Genomic DNA, 17,500 nt, shown 5'->3' with positions numbered 1-17,500 from the left:
TGTTAAAGGTTAGTACTATTAGTGGAGCACAATCATGTGTGCTTACGGACTGTATCCTTTGCAGACTGTATTGATATATATTGATATATAATGTAGGAACCAGAATATTAATAACAGAAAGAAACAACCCTTTCGTGTGAATGAGTGGGGGAGGGAGGTTTTTTGGGTCGGTGCACTAATTGTAAGTGTATCTTGTGTTTTTTTATGTTGATTTAATAAAAATAAAAAAACGATACCGATAATTTCCGGTATTACATTTTAAAGCATTTATCGGCCGATAATGTTGCCTTGTTGCCATTCCATTAAGAACAATAAAGTAGTTTTTAGTATAAGTTTGCTGGTTTCAAGAAATGTAATGCCGAGCGCATACCATTACGTCACGATAATGGCACTGGCATTTAGACTTAGACTTCCTTTTTATTGTCATTCAAATTTGAACTTTACAGCACAGATAAGAACGAAATTTCGTTACATAAGCTCATGGTAGTGCAGGGTAAAAAAAGCAATAAGGTGCATATATAAATGAATATATATATATAAATAGGCTCCAGCGCCCCCAAAAGGGACAAGCGGTAGAAAATGGATGGATATATATATAAATAAATAAATAGATTACTGTACAGATAAATATATTGCACTTTCTCACATGCGTCCACGTTTATGGATGTATGTTATATTGTCTTTTTTTTTATTCCAGCGAGTTTGGGGGGAGTTGAGGGGGATCATTTCATTATGATGCGTTCAAGAGTCTTACGGCCTGAGGGAAGAAGCTGTTACAGAACCTGGAGGTTCTGCTTCGGAGGCTGCGGAACCTCTTTCTAGAGTCCGGCAGTGAAAACAGTCCTTGGTCCAGTCCTTACTTCATTTAAGAATATTTTTCAACATACTGAGAAAAAATATCTTTTTTTTTTCTTCTACCAAGAAAAGTGCACTTGTTATTAGTGAGAATATACTTATTTTAAGGTATTTTGGGGTTCATTGAGGTTAGCTCATTGTACTTGTTTTGGAAAGTCTTGACAAGCCAAATGTTCTTGTTCTATTGGCAGATAATTTTGCTTAGTTCAAGTAAAATACCCCACGTTTTGTATTGTTTTTTCCTTGTTTTTGAACACTGACTTTTTGCAGTGTAGACACTCTTATGCACCTAAATGTACAATTATGGACCGTGGAGGCGCTCACATCTGTTTTCCGCTGTAGATGAGTCTTTGTTGTTGGGGCGGGATCCCTTCCTTTTCCTCCACCCGTTCTTTAATTCGCTCCACCTAGAAAGCCAGAAAAAAATGCTGTGTTTTGAGCGGCAATATACAGTCGCGACCACACTTTTAAAGAACATCGTGTCATGGCTGTCTTGACTTTCCAATCATTTCTTATTGTTTTGTGATGTAGTGATTGGAGCACATACTTGTTGGTCACAAAAAACATTCATGAAGTTTGCTTCTTTTATGAATTTATTATGGGTCTACTGAAAATGTGACTGGGTCAAAAGTATACATACAGCAATGTTAATATTTGCTTACAAGTTTCACTGCAATAAGGCACTTTTGGTAGCCATCCACAAGCTTCTGCTGGAATTTTTGACCACTCCTCTTGACTAAATTGGTGCAGTTCGGCTAAATTTGTCGGTTTTCTTCAGCATTGTCCACACATTTAAGTCAGGACTTTGGCAAGATCATTCTAAAACCTTCATTCTAGCCTGATTTAGCCATTCCTTTACCACTTTTGAGGTGTGTTTGGGGTCATTGTCCTGTTGGAACACCCAACTACGCCCAAGACCCAACCTCCGGGCTGATGATTTTAGCTTGTCCTGAAGAACTTAGACTTAGACTTCCTTTTTGTTGTCATTCAAATTTGAACTTCACAGTACAGCCAAGAACGAAATTTTGTTGCATTAGCTCATGGTAGTGCAGGATAAAAAATCAATAAGGTGCAGATATAAATAAATAGATTACTGTACAGATACATATATTGCTCTTTTGCATATGTGTACAGCTCCACTAATGGACATCGGAGTGTTACTTTCAAAGGCAAAATTAAAGTATTGCTAGAAACATAATTTTATATGGGACTTTATTGTATTATACACTACCGTTCAAAAGTTTGGGGTCACCCAAACAATTTTGTGGAATAGCCTTCATTTCTAAGAACAAGAATAGACTGTCGAGTTTCAGATGAAAGTTCTCTTTTTCTGGCCATTTTGAGCGTTTAATTGACCCCACAAATGTGATGCTCCAGAAACTCAATCTGCTCAAAGGAAGGTCAGTTTTGTAGCTTCTGTAAGGAGCTAAAGTGTTTTCAGATGTGTGAACATGATTGCACAAGGGTTTTCTAATCATCAATTAGCCTTCTGAGCCAATGAGCAAACACATTGTACCATTAGAACACTGGAGTGATAGTTGCTGGAAATGGGCCTCTATACACCTATGTAGATATTGCACCAAAAACCAGACATTTGCCGCTAGAATAGTCATTTACCACATTAGCAATGTATAGAGTGTATTTCTTTAAAGTTAAGACTAGTTTAAAGTTATCTTCATTGAAAAGTACAGTGCTTTTCCTTCATTTCAATTTCAATGTGACCCCAAACTTTTGAACGGTAGTGTATGTATAGTACGTGTTCCAAAAAGAAAAAAGCATAAAACACAGTATATATAAATATACTAAATGTAAAAAAGAGAATAAATATTCAAAATAATCTAGTTTGGTTACGCCATCATGAGCGCAACACAAGGTTGTAAAAGTTTCAACTACAATTCTAAATAAGATGTCAAAAGCAAACTGAAATCAAATACACACAGCTTAAAGATTGATCAATACCTATTAATGATGATTTATCAAAATATACCTGAACAGAATGCTCATGAATGCTATGAATCGCTTTTTTCCACGTTTTTGGGGCATTTTTATGCTATTTCCAAGCATCTCCTTTTTATTATCGTTGATTTTAAATGGTAAAACTAATGCATATTATATATGCGTGCCCTAGTAAACAAAATAAAGAGTCATATTTATTTTGATTGTTACATTTTGAAGTACATTTGTGCAGGTGGGTGCACCAGAGCTGTACACATATGCATTCACGTTTATGGATGTATGTTATATTGTCTTTATATTCCATTATGGAGGTAATCCTCCTTTTTTCATTGTCCCATTTACTCTCTGTAAAGCACCAGTTCCATTGGCAGCAAAACAGGCCCAGAGCATAATACTACCACCACCATGCTTGACGGTAGGAATGGTGTTCCTGCGATTAACGGCCTCCTAACATATTGCTGGGTATTGTGGCCAAACAGCTCAATTTTTGTTTCACCTGACCACAGAACTTTCCTCCAAAAGGTCTTATCTTTGTCCGTGTGATGTCAGACGAAACAAAAATGAAAAATAATTGGAAAGTCAAAGACAGCCATGACATTATATCCTTTCCAAGTGTATGTCAACTTTTTAATCGCGACTGTCACACACGTTTTTTTTAACATCTTTACCTTATCCGTGGGCTCGATGTCGATCTCTATTTCTTTCCCAGTCAGAGTCTGAAACAAAAGCATCATTGGATTTATGTTTATTTCCTAATTCACACGGTCACATTTCTGTGACCTAAAAAAACAACAATTTATTGGACTTGGCATCTTATGTTGCTGTAAATGTCTAAATGTAGCTAATAATCTTCCTGATTTAACCACGTTAAAGCTGAACTAGTATAGTTAAGTTAGTCTCACGGCTGATGTTAATATTTATTAGACGACATACCTAAACTTGTAGCAACTATGCTAGTAGACTAATAATAGTTACCTTATTCAATAACGAAGCAACACAGCTGACTTATTATTAGTTTAATCACACATTTAAGCTGTCATTTTTAAAACAGTGCTAACAAATAATAAAGCCAAATAGAGCCAAATAAATAAGCTTTAAAACAAGCGACCATCTTTTTTTAACGGACGAGCTCGCCTCACTCGGCGCTGCTTTCGTATAATTATGACAAATAAACGCCTTACCTTCACTTTAATCAGCATTTTGACGGATGACTTAAGATATAACTTGAAGTTATATGGACATTCGCCGAATAAAGCGCTAAGAGTGCTAGTTCTTCCAAAATTGCTCGCCGGGATGATTCAGGAGTACTTCCGGTGTCACATAGAAAACTGTTCCGGCCACACTGCAAGTGCATGACGTTCCGCTTTGCCATTTTGTTTATTAATAGAATTTTGACGTTTTCTAACGTAAGTGATGAAGCTTTTGAGGCTAAAGTGTGACATTATACACGTTTTTGATTATGTAGATGAAATATTTTTGATAATTTTTGAACGTTGGAAAAAACTTTTTTTTTACAATAATATCCGTAAATGTTAATGACGACTTTTTTTTTTTTTTAACGTAAAAACACTGCTTTGATTTAAAAAAACAAAAATATTACTACTTATACTTGCTGCAGACGTTTATGGTGGTGTTTGTATTGTTTTCAAAGACCACAAATCTTTTTTCTTTTTTTTTACTTACCCTCGTACTTTTATTTTTATTTTAATGACCTTTGTTTTTAGAACAATTTAGAACCTCTGTAATTTAAATAAATATATGATATGCAAAAAAAAAACACTTTATGTTTTTGCACTAACACAATCCTAAAATGTTCACAAGTACATTAATGTAATAAATGTAATGGCGGTGAGCAGCCAGTAGGACGAACCACCTGTTTATTTTTGTAAATTTTTTTATAAACCTTTATTTATAAATTTCAACATTTACAAACAGTTGAGAAATAATAATCAAAGTAAGTACAGAAACAGTACAAAACAGCGCCAGGGGGTTGTAAATTCAAAGTAACTATATTAGAATGCAAAATAAAATAGATAAAAATAAATATGTTTGCTAAATGACGTAATCATCTAATTTGCATAATTTCCTAAATGTACCGGTAATTGTGTATCGTATTAATTCTGAAGACGTACAGGTACATTTTCTATTCTGATTTCAGATCGACATTTGCAATAAAAGTGAGCAATAGTTTACTTATTTTGCACTATTGGCTTTATTTTGTTGAAACAATTGTATGTCATAAACTGAATGATTGTATCATTTTGTTCATATTCTCTTATATTGTTGAATTTATATATTGTTAGATAGTCCACAAATATGTTCTGAAGGATTTGAATAAAAGACAATAGTATTTTTTATTTTATTGACTTATTTTGCACTACTGGCTTTATTTTGTTTTAACAATTTTATGTCATAAAACTGAATAATTTTATCATTTTGTTTATAATGTCTCATATGTTTGTAATTATATATTGTTAGATAGTCCACAAATATTTTCTAAAGGATTTGAATGAGACAATAGTATTTATTTTTTGTTTACTTATTTTGCACTATTGTTTTTTTTTTGTTCAGTGACATAAAACCGAATAATTGTATCATTTTGTTTATAATGTCTCATATGTTTGTAATTATACATTGTCAGATAGTCCACAAATATTTTCTAAAGTATTTAAATGAGAGACAACAGAAGTTTTTTTTTTTGCTTTGTTTTAAAAAAAAAAATCTTTCTGTTGCATTCTAATTATAATCAGCAAATTACAAGCACCACCTTTAAAAAGTACATTATCAGTTAAGGATGTAAACTACTCACGATTTAATTTTGATAGCACCTCTACTATCAGTATTACTGTGCCTGTATTTCCTTGGTATCAATTCTACACACACGTTTGCAGTATCGCCCAACCCTGCTGACCACCTGTGATGGTACAAGACACTATAAGCCTTTATTTCCTTTTTTAAATATTTTTACTTTTATTATTCCTTTATTTTTAATTTAATTGTAGTTTTTTGTTTTTTTGTTTTTAAATTAATTTTAATTAAAAACATTTTTTTAATATTACTTTTGTTTTTCCAGATAACAATATCGTATCAAAGACACTCTTTTTTTTTGTGTGTGTGTATCTTTGAAATAAATTAATAAATGAAATATTTTATTTGGTATGGAAATGATATCCAAAATAATAATTATTAAAGAAACTAGTCAAATAAAATCAGAAACGAATCTTTTCAAAACCGGCTCGAGGTTACAGAAAACTCCTCTTGGATTGAATTGCCCAAAAAAAAGTATTTTTTTAATGTATTCTTAAAAAAATTAATAATTCTAAATATATATTTTTGAAAATCATGAATTCTGATGTGAATCGATTTTTTTCAGCACCTCTACTATCAGTAATACTGCGCCTGTATTTCCTTGGTATCAAATCTACACAAGCGTGTGCAGTATCGCCCAACCCTGCTGACCACCTGTGCTGCACACCTGTGCGTCATTGCAGTGATGGTACGAGACACTATAAGCCTTTGTTTCCTTTTTTAAATTTTTTTTACTTTTATTATACCTTTATTTTTAATTAAATATTCGATTTTTTGTATTTATTTATTTTTTAAATTAAACAATTTAATTTAATTTAATTTAACAATTATTTCTTTAGTTTTAATTATATTGTATTTTTTTTATATTGATTTATTTTTTACATTTTATGTATTTATTTTGTTTAATATTACTATTGTTTTTCCAGATGACAATATCGTATTAAAGACACTCTTCTTTTTGTGTGTGTGTGTGTGTGTGTGTGTGTCTTTAAAATAAATTAATAAATGAAATATTTTATTTGGTATGAAAATTATATCCAAAATAATAATTATTAAAGAAACTACAATAAAATAAAATAGAAAATAAAATCATAATTGAACCTCTTCAAAACCGGTGCGGAATTTGTCTAAAAAAAAAAACGTCTTTTAAAAAATTTACTGTTAAAAAAAAAGAATAATTCAGAATATATATTGTTGAAAATAATGAATCGATTCGGATGTGAATCGATTTTTTTCAGCAACTTTACTATCAGTTATACTGCTCCTGTATCGTTCTGTTTCCTTTTTAAAAAAAATTTAACTTTTATTATACCTTTATTTTTAATAAAATTTTCGTTTTTTTGTATTTATTTATTTTTAAAATTTAACAATTTAATTTAATTTAACAATCATTCCTTTATTTCTAATTATATTGTATTTTTTTTATATTGATTTATTTTTTACATTTTATGTATTTATTTTGTTTAATATTACTATTGTTTTTCCAGATGACGATATCGTATTAAAGACACTCTTCTTTTGTGTGTGTGTTTAAAATAAATTAATAAATGAAATATTTTATTTGGTATGAAAATTATATCCAAAATAATAATTATTAAAGAAACTACAATAAAATAAAATAGAAAATAAAATCATAATCGAACCTTTTCAAAACCGGTGCGGAATTTGTCTAAAAAAAAAAAAAACGTCTTTTAAAAAATTTACTGTTAAAAAAAATGAATAATTCAGAATATATATTGTTGAAAATAATGAATCGATTCGGATGTGAATCGATTTTTTTCAGCAACTTTACTATCTGTTATACTGCTCCTGTATCGTTCTATGTTTCCTTTTTTACATTTTTTTAACTTTTATTATACCTTTATTTTTAATTAAATTTGCGGGTTTTTGTATTTATTTATTTTTAAAATTTAACAATTTAATTTAATTTAACAATTAATTCTTTATTTCTAATTATATTGTATTTTTTTTATATTGATTTATTTTTTTACATTTTATGTATTTATTTTGTTTAATATTACTATTGTTTTTCCAGATGACGATATCGTATTAAAGACACACTTCTTTTGTGTGTGTGTGTGTGTGTGTGTGTGTGTGTGTGTGTGTGTGTGTGTGTGTGTCTTTAAAATAAATTAATAAATGAAATATTTTATTTGGTATGAAAATTATATCCAAAATAATAATTATTAAAGAAACTACAATAAAATAAAATAGAAAATAAAATCATAATCGAACCTTTTCAAAACCGGTGCGGAATTTGTCTAAAAAAAAAAAACGTCTTTTAAAAAATTTACTGTTAAAAAAAATGAATAATTCAGAATATATATTGTTGAAAATAATGAATCGATTCGGATGTGAATCGATTTTTTTCAGCAACTTTACTATCAGTAATACTGCGCCTGTATCGTTCTTATCTGTACTGGAAAGTTCATATTTGAATGACAATAAAAAGGAAGTCGAAGTCTATTTCCTTGGTATCAAATCAACACAAGTGTGTGCAGTATCGCCCAACCCCTGCCGCCCACCTGTGCTGCACACCTGTGCGTCATTGCAGTGATTAGACAGGAAGTGGGTATATAATCCCCCTCCAGGTGCACAGTTAGCTAGAGTCACCATGATCCACCTGTGCCTGGGCGTGCTAATCTTGGCTGCGTTAGCGGCGGGCGAGGATAAAGGTATTGTGGGGTGGGGGGGGGGGGGGAACTCTCGCCGTTGTCACGGGGGCGCCCATTAACATCTTTTTGTCTCTGCAGCGATCCGCATCGCCTGCGGGAAGAACCGGGTCAACGTCACGTGGAGGCTCAGTCGCCAGTTGGCGCCGCACGGGAGCCGCTTCTTCCTGGGCAACTGCATCCGCTCGCACGCCGCCAAGCTGCCCGGCGGGGAGGTGGAGCTCCAATTCGACGTCTCCTTCTCAGAGTGCAAATTCACCAAGCTGGTACTTTGATTTATTTCTTCTAAAAAAGGGATTTGTTGGTAAGTGTTTGTGTCCGCAGATGAAAGGTAAGCACGTGGTCTTCCAGAACAAACTGACCTACAGGCCGCAGTCTAAATCCAAGCCTCCAGCTTATGAGTACCCCGTCAGATGCGTCTACGACAGGTACGTTTATTTTTTTTTACTTCCCTTCCTCCGGGTCGCCATTTTATTAACACTTTAACCTTTTGTCAGGTTCAAACACTGACATTTATTAAACAAGACAAGAAGCAAGGAATTAAACAGACAGGATTCAATTTGGCTCAATAGAGGAGAAGCGTGTCGACCTGTAGCCTCTTACAGGGTCACCCACGCTCTGGCGAAAGATTGTACGCCACTTGGGGCGGTAGGGCGGTCGTGCCAGCAACTTGAGGGTTCCAGGTTCGATCCCCGCTTCCGCTGTCCTAGTCACTGCTGTTGTGTCCTTGGGCAAGACGCTTTACCCACCTGCTCCCAGTGCCACCCACACTGCTTTAAATGTAACTTAGATATTGGGTTTCACTATGTAAAGCGCTTTGAGTCACTAGAGAAAAGCGCTATATAAATATACAGTACTTCACTTCACACTTCTTTTTATTTGGACTTTCCCTGTTTACATAACAGCTGTTTCTAAAGGCAGTTTCTATGTAAACAGCCATTTTCGGTCAATTAACACAAAAGAAAAAGATGGCTTGGGTTGGTCCTGGATCGAGCTTGGGCAAATCTTGGATCAATTTTCTACCGCTTGTCCCTTTTGGGGTTACGGGGGATGCTGGAGCATATCTCAGCTGCATTCGGGTGGAAGGCGGGGTACACCCTGAACTTACTCAGTGGCCTAGTGGTTAGAGTGTCCGCCCTGAGATCGGTAGGTTGTGAGTCATACCAAAGACTATAAAAATGGGAGCCATTACCTCCCTGGTTGGATTTGGTGGGGTTAAATCACCAAAAATGATTCCTGGGCGTGGCCACTGCTGCTGCCCACTGCTCCCCTCACCTCCCAGGGGGTGAATAAGGGTCAAATGCAAAGGACAAATTTCACCACTTAGTGTGTGAGTGTGTGTGACAATCATTGGTACTTTAACTTAACTTAACAAGTCGCCACCTCATCACAGGGCTTCTTGTATATATATTTTCTTTATTTATTTATATGTATATATATTGTATATATTTTTAAAATATATTGTGTATAATTGTTTTGTATATGTATATATTGTGTGTATATATAAATATATATTTTGTTTTTAAAATACATTATGTATTATATACTTTCTATTTATTTATTTATACATATATTTAAAATGTATTGTATATTTTATTTGTTTAAAATATATTGTGTATAATATATATATGTTTTATATATGTATTATGTTTATATTTAAAAAAAAAATGGTATATATAAATATATTTATTTGTTTTTAAAATATATTTTTATATATACTTTCTATATATTTATTTATTTATATGTATATATTGTATATTATTTAATTTTGAAAATATGTGTAATTTTTGTATATATACTTTCTATATATATTTATATGTATATATTTTGTATTTATTTTCCATCCATCCATCTTCCTCCGCTTATCAGAGGTCGGGTCGCGGGGGCAGCAGCCTAAGCAGGGAAACCCAAACTTCCCTCTCCCCAGCCACTTCGTCCAGCTCCTCCCGGGGGATCCCGAGGCGTATTTTTATTTTATGTTAAAATATATTGTGTATAATATATATATGTATTATGTATATATTTAAAATATATTGTGTGTATAAATATATAATATATTTCTGTGTATATATATATATATATATATATAACTTCTATATGTATTTATTTGTTTTGTTTGTGCAACAAAGACAGCTTTCATCTTTTCACCGGGAACTCGGAGAACAGAAATTATTTTTTTGTGGGTAATTTACATACAATTTTTGTGACACCTTCAGACCCGAGGCTTGGGTTCCACCCTTCTTGAACCCGGGCTTCAGTGCGTCGGCGGGACGAGGCGGCCTCATCTTCCACATGGCGCTGCTCAACGGTGACTAACCTCCGGCTTGTGGCGCTCTTATTCTGAAGGCTGACTTTGTGTGTGTGTGTGTCTGCCTCCACAGAGCAGATGTCGGGCGTGGCCAAGACCAACGTGGTGCCCCTGGGCTCCTTCATGGCCGTCTGGGCGGCGGTGGAGCAGCAAGGCCACCAGCCCCTGCGTCTCTTCATGGAGGAGTGCGTGGTGGCCGATACGGCCGTGCTGCAGCCGCGCCGCCAGGTCTACCCCGTAGTCGGCAACAAAGGGTGAGGTCTGACCCGGAAAAAACTGAATTTATTCACTTTAAAAAAAAATGTTTTTTAATATCTTTCCACAGGTGTCTGACTGATAGTGTACGCACAAATTCTGTCTTCCTTCCTCGATACCACTCCTCCGCTATCGTCCTCTACATGCAGACCCTCATGTTGGGTGTTGGAGAGGTGAGGTGAAGAGCACCCAAGTGGTTGCTTCTTTGATACTGTAATATAAGGCTGTTTGGAATCAGTATCAAATATCAGTCCGATACAAGCAAAGCTGGAGAGACGGTTAACATCTATCCATATTAAAGGGTTACCAATTTGATACTGTAATATAAGGCTTTTCCGATCCTGTTTGGAAAACATGTGTCAAATTATATCAGTCCGATACCAGCAAAGCTGGAGACGGTTAACATCTATCCATATTAAATGGTTGCAAATTTGATACTGTAAAATAAGGCTGTTTCGAGCCCCTGTTTGGAAAACGAGTCTCAAATATCAGTCCAATACGAGCAAAGCTGGAGACTGTTAACATATATCCATATTAAATGGTTACCAATTTGATACTGTAAAATAAGACTGATGTCAAATGATATCAGTCCGATAACAGCAAAGCTGGAGAGACGGTTAACATCTATCCATATTAAATGGTTACCAATTTGATACGGTAAAATAAGGCTCTTCCGATCCCGTGTTTGGGAAACGCATGGCAAATATCGGTCCGATACAAGCAAAGCTGGAGAGACGGTTAACATCTATCCATATTAAATGGTTACCAATTTGATACGGTAAAATAAGGCTGTTCCGATCCCGTGTTTGGGAAACGCATGGCAAATATCGGTCCGATACAAGCAAAGCTGGAGAGACGGTTAACATCCATCCATTAAAAATGGTTACCAATTTGATACTGTAAAATAAGGCTGTTCCGATCCCATGTTTGGAAAACGTGTCAAATTTATATCAGTCCGATACCAGCAAAGCTGGAGACGGTTAACATCTATCCATATAAAATGGTTGCAAATTTGATACTGTAAAATAAGGCTGTTTCGATCCCTTGTTTGGAAATTGAGTCTCAAATGATATCAGTACGATACCAGCAAAGCTGGAGAGACTGTTAACATATATCCATATTAAATGGTTACCAATTTCATACTGTAAAATAAGGCTGTTCCGATCCCGTGTTTGGGAAAACATGTGTCAAATGATATCAGTCCGATACCAGCAAAGCTGGAGAGACTCAACATATATCCATATTAAATGGTTACTAATTTGATACTGTAAAATAAGGCTGTTCCGATCCCTTGTTTGGAAAACGAGTCTCAAATGATATCAGTCCAATACCAGCAAAGCTGGAGAGACAGTTGACATCTATCCATATTAAATGGTTACCAATTTGATACTGTAAAATAAGGCTGTTCCGATCCAGTGTTTGGAAAACGAGTAGCAAATGACATTAGTCCGATACAAGCAAAGATGGAGGGATGGTTAACATCTATCCATATTAAATGGCTACCAATTTGATACTGTAAAATAAGGCTGTTCCGATCCCGTGTTTGGGAAACGCATGGCAAATGATATCAGTCCGATACAGCAAAGCTGGATGCATGGTTAACATCTATCCATATTAAATGGCTACCAATTTGATACTGTAAAATAAGGCTGTTCCGATCCCGTGTTTGGGAAACGCATGGCAAATATCGGTCCGATACAAGCAAAGCTGGAGAGACGGTTAACATCTATCCATATAAAATGGTTGCAAATTTGATACTGTAAAATAAGGCTGTTCCGATCCCTTGTTTGGAAAACGAGTCTCAAATGATATCAGTCTGATACCAGCAAAGCTGGAGAGACTTGACATACATCCATATTAAATGTTACCAATTTGATACTGTAAAATAAGGCTGTTCCGATCCAGTGTTTGGGAAACTCATGTCAAATGATATCAGTCCGATACAAGCAAAGCTGGAGAGACGGTTAACATCTAAATGTTAAATAAGCACACAAGGTTGGTATTTTCCTGTATTTTAGGCCTCTAAAAAAGGTAAACATGGTATAGCTACTAGCAGCTACACAGCAGCTAAGCACACTATAACACACAAGCTAGACATACTGTACAGAAGTGTCCATAATTGGACAATATTGCAATCTAAAAGGGCACATTTATCAATATAAACACCAAATTTAGTTACCAATTTGATACTGTAAAATAAGGCTGGTCCAATCCATGGTATCGAATGATATCTGTCCGATACAAGCCGTCTTTGTGCAAAGTTGGACAGCCAGCTAACGTCTAAATGTCGTGAAAGACGTGCAAAACTTGTCTTTTCTTGTATTTTAGGCCTCTACAAAAAAAAGGTAAATGGGCTACTAGCAGCTACACAACAGCTAAGCACACTATGACACACAAGCTAGACATACTGTACACAACTGTCCTTAATTGGACAATATTGCAATCTTAAACCGCACATTTGTCAATATAAATATCAGTAAGTAGTTTGATACGGTGAAATAAGACTGGTCCGATCAATGTTATCAGCAAAAAACAAGTATCGAATGATATCGGTCTGATACAAGTAGTCCTTGTGCAAAGCTGGACGGCCAGTTCGCATCTAAATGTTGTGAAATAAGTGCAAGGTTGGTCTTTTCCTGTATTTTAGGCCTTTAAAAAGGTAAACGTGGTATAGTTACTAGCAGCTACACAACAGCTAAGCACACTATAACACATAAGCTAGACATACTGTACAAAAGTGTCCTAATTTGACTATTGCAATCTAAAACTGCACATTTCTCAATATAAATATCAAACAGTTACCAATTTGATACTGTAAAGGCTGGGCCGATCCTGTGTTATCGAATGATATCAGTCCGATACAAGCGGTCCTTGTGCAAAGCTGGACAGCCAGCTAACATCTAAATGTTGTGAAATCAGCACAAGATTGGTCTTGTATTTTAGGCACTTACCAAAGTGTAGCTGCTAGCAGCTACACAGCAGCTAAGCACACTACTGTACAAAAGTGTCCTTAATTGGAAAATATTGCCGTCTGAATTTGCACATTTGTCAAAATAAATATTAAATGGTTACCAATTTGATACTGTAAAATAAGGCTGTTCCGATCCCATGTTATTGGCAAAAACAAGTATCGAATGATATCAGTCCGATACAAGCAGTCCTTGTGCAAAGCTGGACAGCCAGCTAACCTCTAAATGTTGGGAAATAAGCGCAAGGTTGGTCTTAGGCTTTTACGAAAGCTAAAGGTGGTATAGCTAAGATGCGCTAGCAGCTACACAACAGCTAAGCACACTATAACACACAAGCTAGACATACTGTACAGAAGTGTCCTTAATTGGACAATATTGCAATCTAAAACTGCAAATCTGTCAATATAAATGTCAAATATAGTTACCAAGTGGTTACTTTTTGATACAGTAAAATAAGGCTGTTCGATCATGATATCAGCAAAAACAAGTATCGAATGATATCAGTCCGATACAAGCAGTCCTTGTGCAAAGCTGGGACAGCCAGTTAGCATGTAGATGTAGCGGGAAAAGGCACTAGGTTGGTCTTGGATATTTTAGGACATTACAAAAGGTAAATGTGCTACAAGCAGCTACACAACAGCTAAGCACACTATAACACACAAGCTAGACATACAAAAGTGTCCTTAATGGGACAATATTGCAATCGAAAACTGCACATTGTCACTATAAATATCAAATATAGTTATCAACTGGTAACCTTTTGATAGTGTAAAATAAGGCTGTTCTGATCGCATGGTATCGAATATCAGTCCGATACAAGCAGTCCTTGTGCAAAACTGGATAACCAGTTAACATCTAAATGTTAAGTACAAGATTGGTCTTTTGTGTTATAGGCCTCTACAAAAGGTAAACATGGTATAGCTACGAGCAGCTACACAACAGCCAAGCACCAGCGAGACACGCCCAAATGTCCTTAAATGGACAATATTGCAGTCTAAAATGGCACCTTTTGTCATTAAAGAATCTGACATGTTATGACATCTCCAAGGCAGAAGTGTATTAGACATACCCAGTAACAAACGTGTTGGCAAAAACTGTATCGGATGATATCAGTTGGCACGTAAACTGTCCGATACAAGCAGTGCTCGTGCAAGGCTGCACAGACGGTTAACATCTAAATGTCGCCCAATGAGCAAAAAAAAAGTTCCTTTTTGGTTTTAGGCATCTACAAAAGGTAAACACTGAGCAGCTACACAACGGCTAAGGACACAATAGCACACAAGCTAGATATACACAAGTGTCCTTACTTGGACAATATCACAGTCTAGAATGGCACATGTCAATGTAAGTATCAAATATAGTTACAGATTACTGCTATAAGGTCTCCAAGGCAGAAGCGTATTGGAAGTATCCAGTAACAAATGTGTCCGCATCATTGATTTAAATGTTAGTGTTTTCAAACTTATCTGAAATTTGATTTGAACGTTTTCTAACACGCCCACACTCCAGAATATGCGTCACAATTTGGTATGGGATTAATGCCGATACTTGAGGCTCCAGTATCGTATTAGGAAGTGAGAAGTTGTACATGTGTGCTTCAGGTGTACATCCACTGCAAACTGGTGGCCTGGGATCCCGAGGTCCTTAATGAAAGCAAGAAGGCGTGTCACTACTCGAAGCAGAACAGCATGTAAGTCCGGCATGCGGCCACTCTTGATACTTGTCCATGTTGATACGTACTTTGACGTGTCCTCCTCAGGTGGGAGATGCTGGACGACCCCACCCAGAGCGACCTGTGCAGCTGCTGCGACAACACCTGCGGCACACGCCCCAGAAGACAAGCTGAGCAGGGTATTTATATTAGACATTCTCACCCTTTTTTAACTCCTTTTTTTAAACAATTTTCATGTCCTCCTCCAGACTCTGGACGCCTCAGTCAACATTCAGTCCTGGGACCTCTGGTCATTGTCTAACAAGATGGCGGACCTGTTGATGGATCGCCATGATAACTTGTTGTTGGCCATTAAGTGATGTTTCTGATAATAAAGGTCATGTGCTGAAATCCTCCTTTTATACTTTTCATTGAACAAACATGAGCAATGTACTTTAATTTGACAGTCCTTTGACGAGCGTCCCCTGGTGGCCTGCCATAAATATATCAACATCAATACTGGAAGACCCTATCGGTCCACGCATGCGCGAAAAACACGTCACTTCCTGGACTTTCCTTTTATTTTATTTTTAAACCTTTATCAACGTTTACGTAGACATAAATTCGTAAACAAGTACAGAAACGGTACAAAACAGCGCCAGGGTCCGATACACTTTCTTTTTAAATTTAAAATTTTTTTTTAGAACACTTTTATTAAAATAAATTAACATACAAGTACATAAACTGCGCCAGGGGGCTGTAAACTCAAAGCAACTAAAATAAAATTTAAAATATATGTAAGAAAATGTAAAGCCATAGGCTCACACACACGTATTTGTGAATAATTAAATTGTTCTACATGTTTTCACCGGAAACATGATTTAAATATTTATTTTTTTTACAATTTCTTGTCCCAAACGGCCGGATGTGGTTGCAAATAATGGCGATTCGTTCAAAAGTTGCACAGTCCATCGTTAAAATATTTTATTTATAAGTAAAGCTCCCATTAAAAGTCACCTGATTATTTCCGGTGCCGACAAAGTTGTCCGTGTGTAAATACTCTTCGCAGAGAGAAAATGGAATCACGCAATTTTTAGTATTTTATTTTGAAATGTTTGTTTTCCGGTGTCGAAGAGCAACACACACATTTAGTTCTTTCATATAGCAAAAATTAACGTAATTGGTCAACACAAACGAATGAAATGATCAAAAACAGATTAACCAACTTTTAATAATGTAACCTATTTTTATGGACTTGCCTCTTTGTGATAAGTTCCTGTTTTAAGCTGTTATACAGTATATGCCTTGAGCTCTTATTTTGAAGGCGTTAAGAGCGGAAGTGGTGACACGTTGTGTTTTGAAAACAAACGAAATAAAGTAGTCCTGGTGTAAAACTGGAGCCTCCGTGTTTTTTATTTTGTAGTTTTATACAGTATAGGCGACAATTAAATATAAATATATATATACAGTATATATATATATATTTTTATTTTCATTTTTTTTCAAAACTCCGCCCCACCACAATGTGTCACCACTTCCGCTCTGAGCGCCTTCAAAGTAAGAGCTCAAGGCATATACTGTACAACAGCTTATAACAGGAACTTAACATCACAAAGAGGCAAGTCTATCAAAATAGGTTACAGTGGCAACTTCCTGTTCCGGAATACTTCCTTTCTTTACGTCCCTCTTTCCTGGGAGTCCTCCATGCAGGGACACGCCCACACGTCCGTCATGGACTTTTTATTTTGTATTTTAATTTTTTTAACAACCATTTATAATTCACACAAAGGTCAAGGCATTTTCAACATCAAGGAAAGAAAACAAAAGCAAAAAGGTAATAATACTAAAAAAAAATTTAAAAAAAAAGGAAAAAAGACGAAAAGGGCTACATTACGTAAATCACTTTAAATGTTTTTAAACAAAGATATCAATTTAAGGGCTTTTTTACTCTTAATCATTCTCCAAGATTTGATACTTGTAACCCATTAAGGGGGACAAGCGGTAGAAAATTGATGGATGGATGGAA

The 17,500-nt window shown here is 35.4% G+C and overlaps 2 protein-coding genes across 2 annotated transcripts in view; one reads left to right on the top strand and one right to left on the bottom strand.

Annotated features, from left to right (window-relative positions):
• nedd8l (NEDD8 ubiquitin like modifier, like) overlaps positions 1 to 4,148 on the bottom strand; it is a 6,611-nt gene extending 2,463 nt beyond the window's left edge. The window contains exons 1-3 of the mRNA XM_062070360.1: positions 3,993 to 4,148; positions 3,480 to 3,527; positions 1,180 to 1,262 (exon numbers count right to left, since the gene is read on the bottom strand). Coding sequence (XP_061926344.1) covers positions 1,180 to 1,262; positions 3,480 to 3,527; positions 3,993 to 4,010 — 149 coding nt within the window. The 5' untranslated portion in view covers positions 4,011 to 4,148. The remainder of the gene's footprint in view (positions 1 to 1,179; positions 1,263 to 3,479; positions 3,528 to 3,992) is intronic.
• Positions 4,149 to 8,202: 4,054 nt separating this feature from the next.
• Positions 8,203 to 15,885, top strand: LOC133665133 (zona pellucida sperm-binding protein 3-like). Its single transcript, XM_062070357.1, has 9 exons — positions 8,203 to 8,294; positions 8,373 to 8,557; positions 8,616 to 8,719; positions 10,508 to 10,599; positions 10,673 to 10,853; positions 10,925 to 11,027; positions 15,425 to 15,513; positions 15,583 to 15,674; positions 15,744 to 15,885. Exons 1-9 carry the CDS (start codon positions 8,234 to 8,236, stop codon positions 15,794 to 15,796), a joined length of 960 nt encoding a protein of 319 aa, XP_061926341.1. The 5' UTR covers positions 8,203 to 8,233; the 3' UTR covers positions 15,797 to 15,885.
• Positions 15,886 to 17,500: the final 1,615 nt, after the last annotated feature.

This window comes from Entelurus aequoreus, linkage group LG14, assembly GCF_033978785.1.
Source record: "Entelurus aequoreus isolate RoL-2023_Sb linkage group LG14, RoL_Eaeq_v1.1, whole genome shotgun sequence".
Lineage (NCBI taxonomy): Eukaryota > Metazoa > Chordata > Actinopteri > Syngnathiformes > Syngnathidae > Entelurus > Entelurus aequoreus.
Note: the sequence above shows the minus strand (reverse complement) of the source record. Positions and strands in the feature narration are given on the sequence as shown.

Bases quoted from the DNA above. Each gene is read 5' to 3' on its own strand.
- LOC133665133 (XM_062070357.1), top strand. From the start codon at position 8,234: ATGATCCACCTGTGCCTGGGCGTGCTAATCTTGGCTGCGTTAGCGGCG. The intron at 8,295-8,372 runs GTATTGTGGGGT...TTGTCTCTGCAG, and splicing joins AGCGGCGGGCGAGGATAAAG to CGATCCGCATCGCCTGCGGG. The intron at 15,514-15,582 runs GTAAGTCCGGCA...TGTCCTCCTCAG, and splicing joins TACTCGAAGCAGAACAGCAT to GTGGGAGATGCTGGACGACC.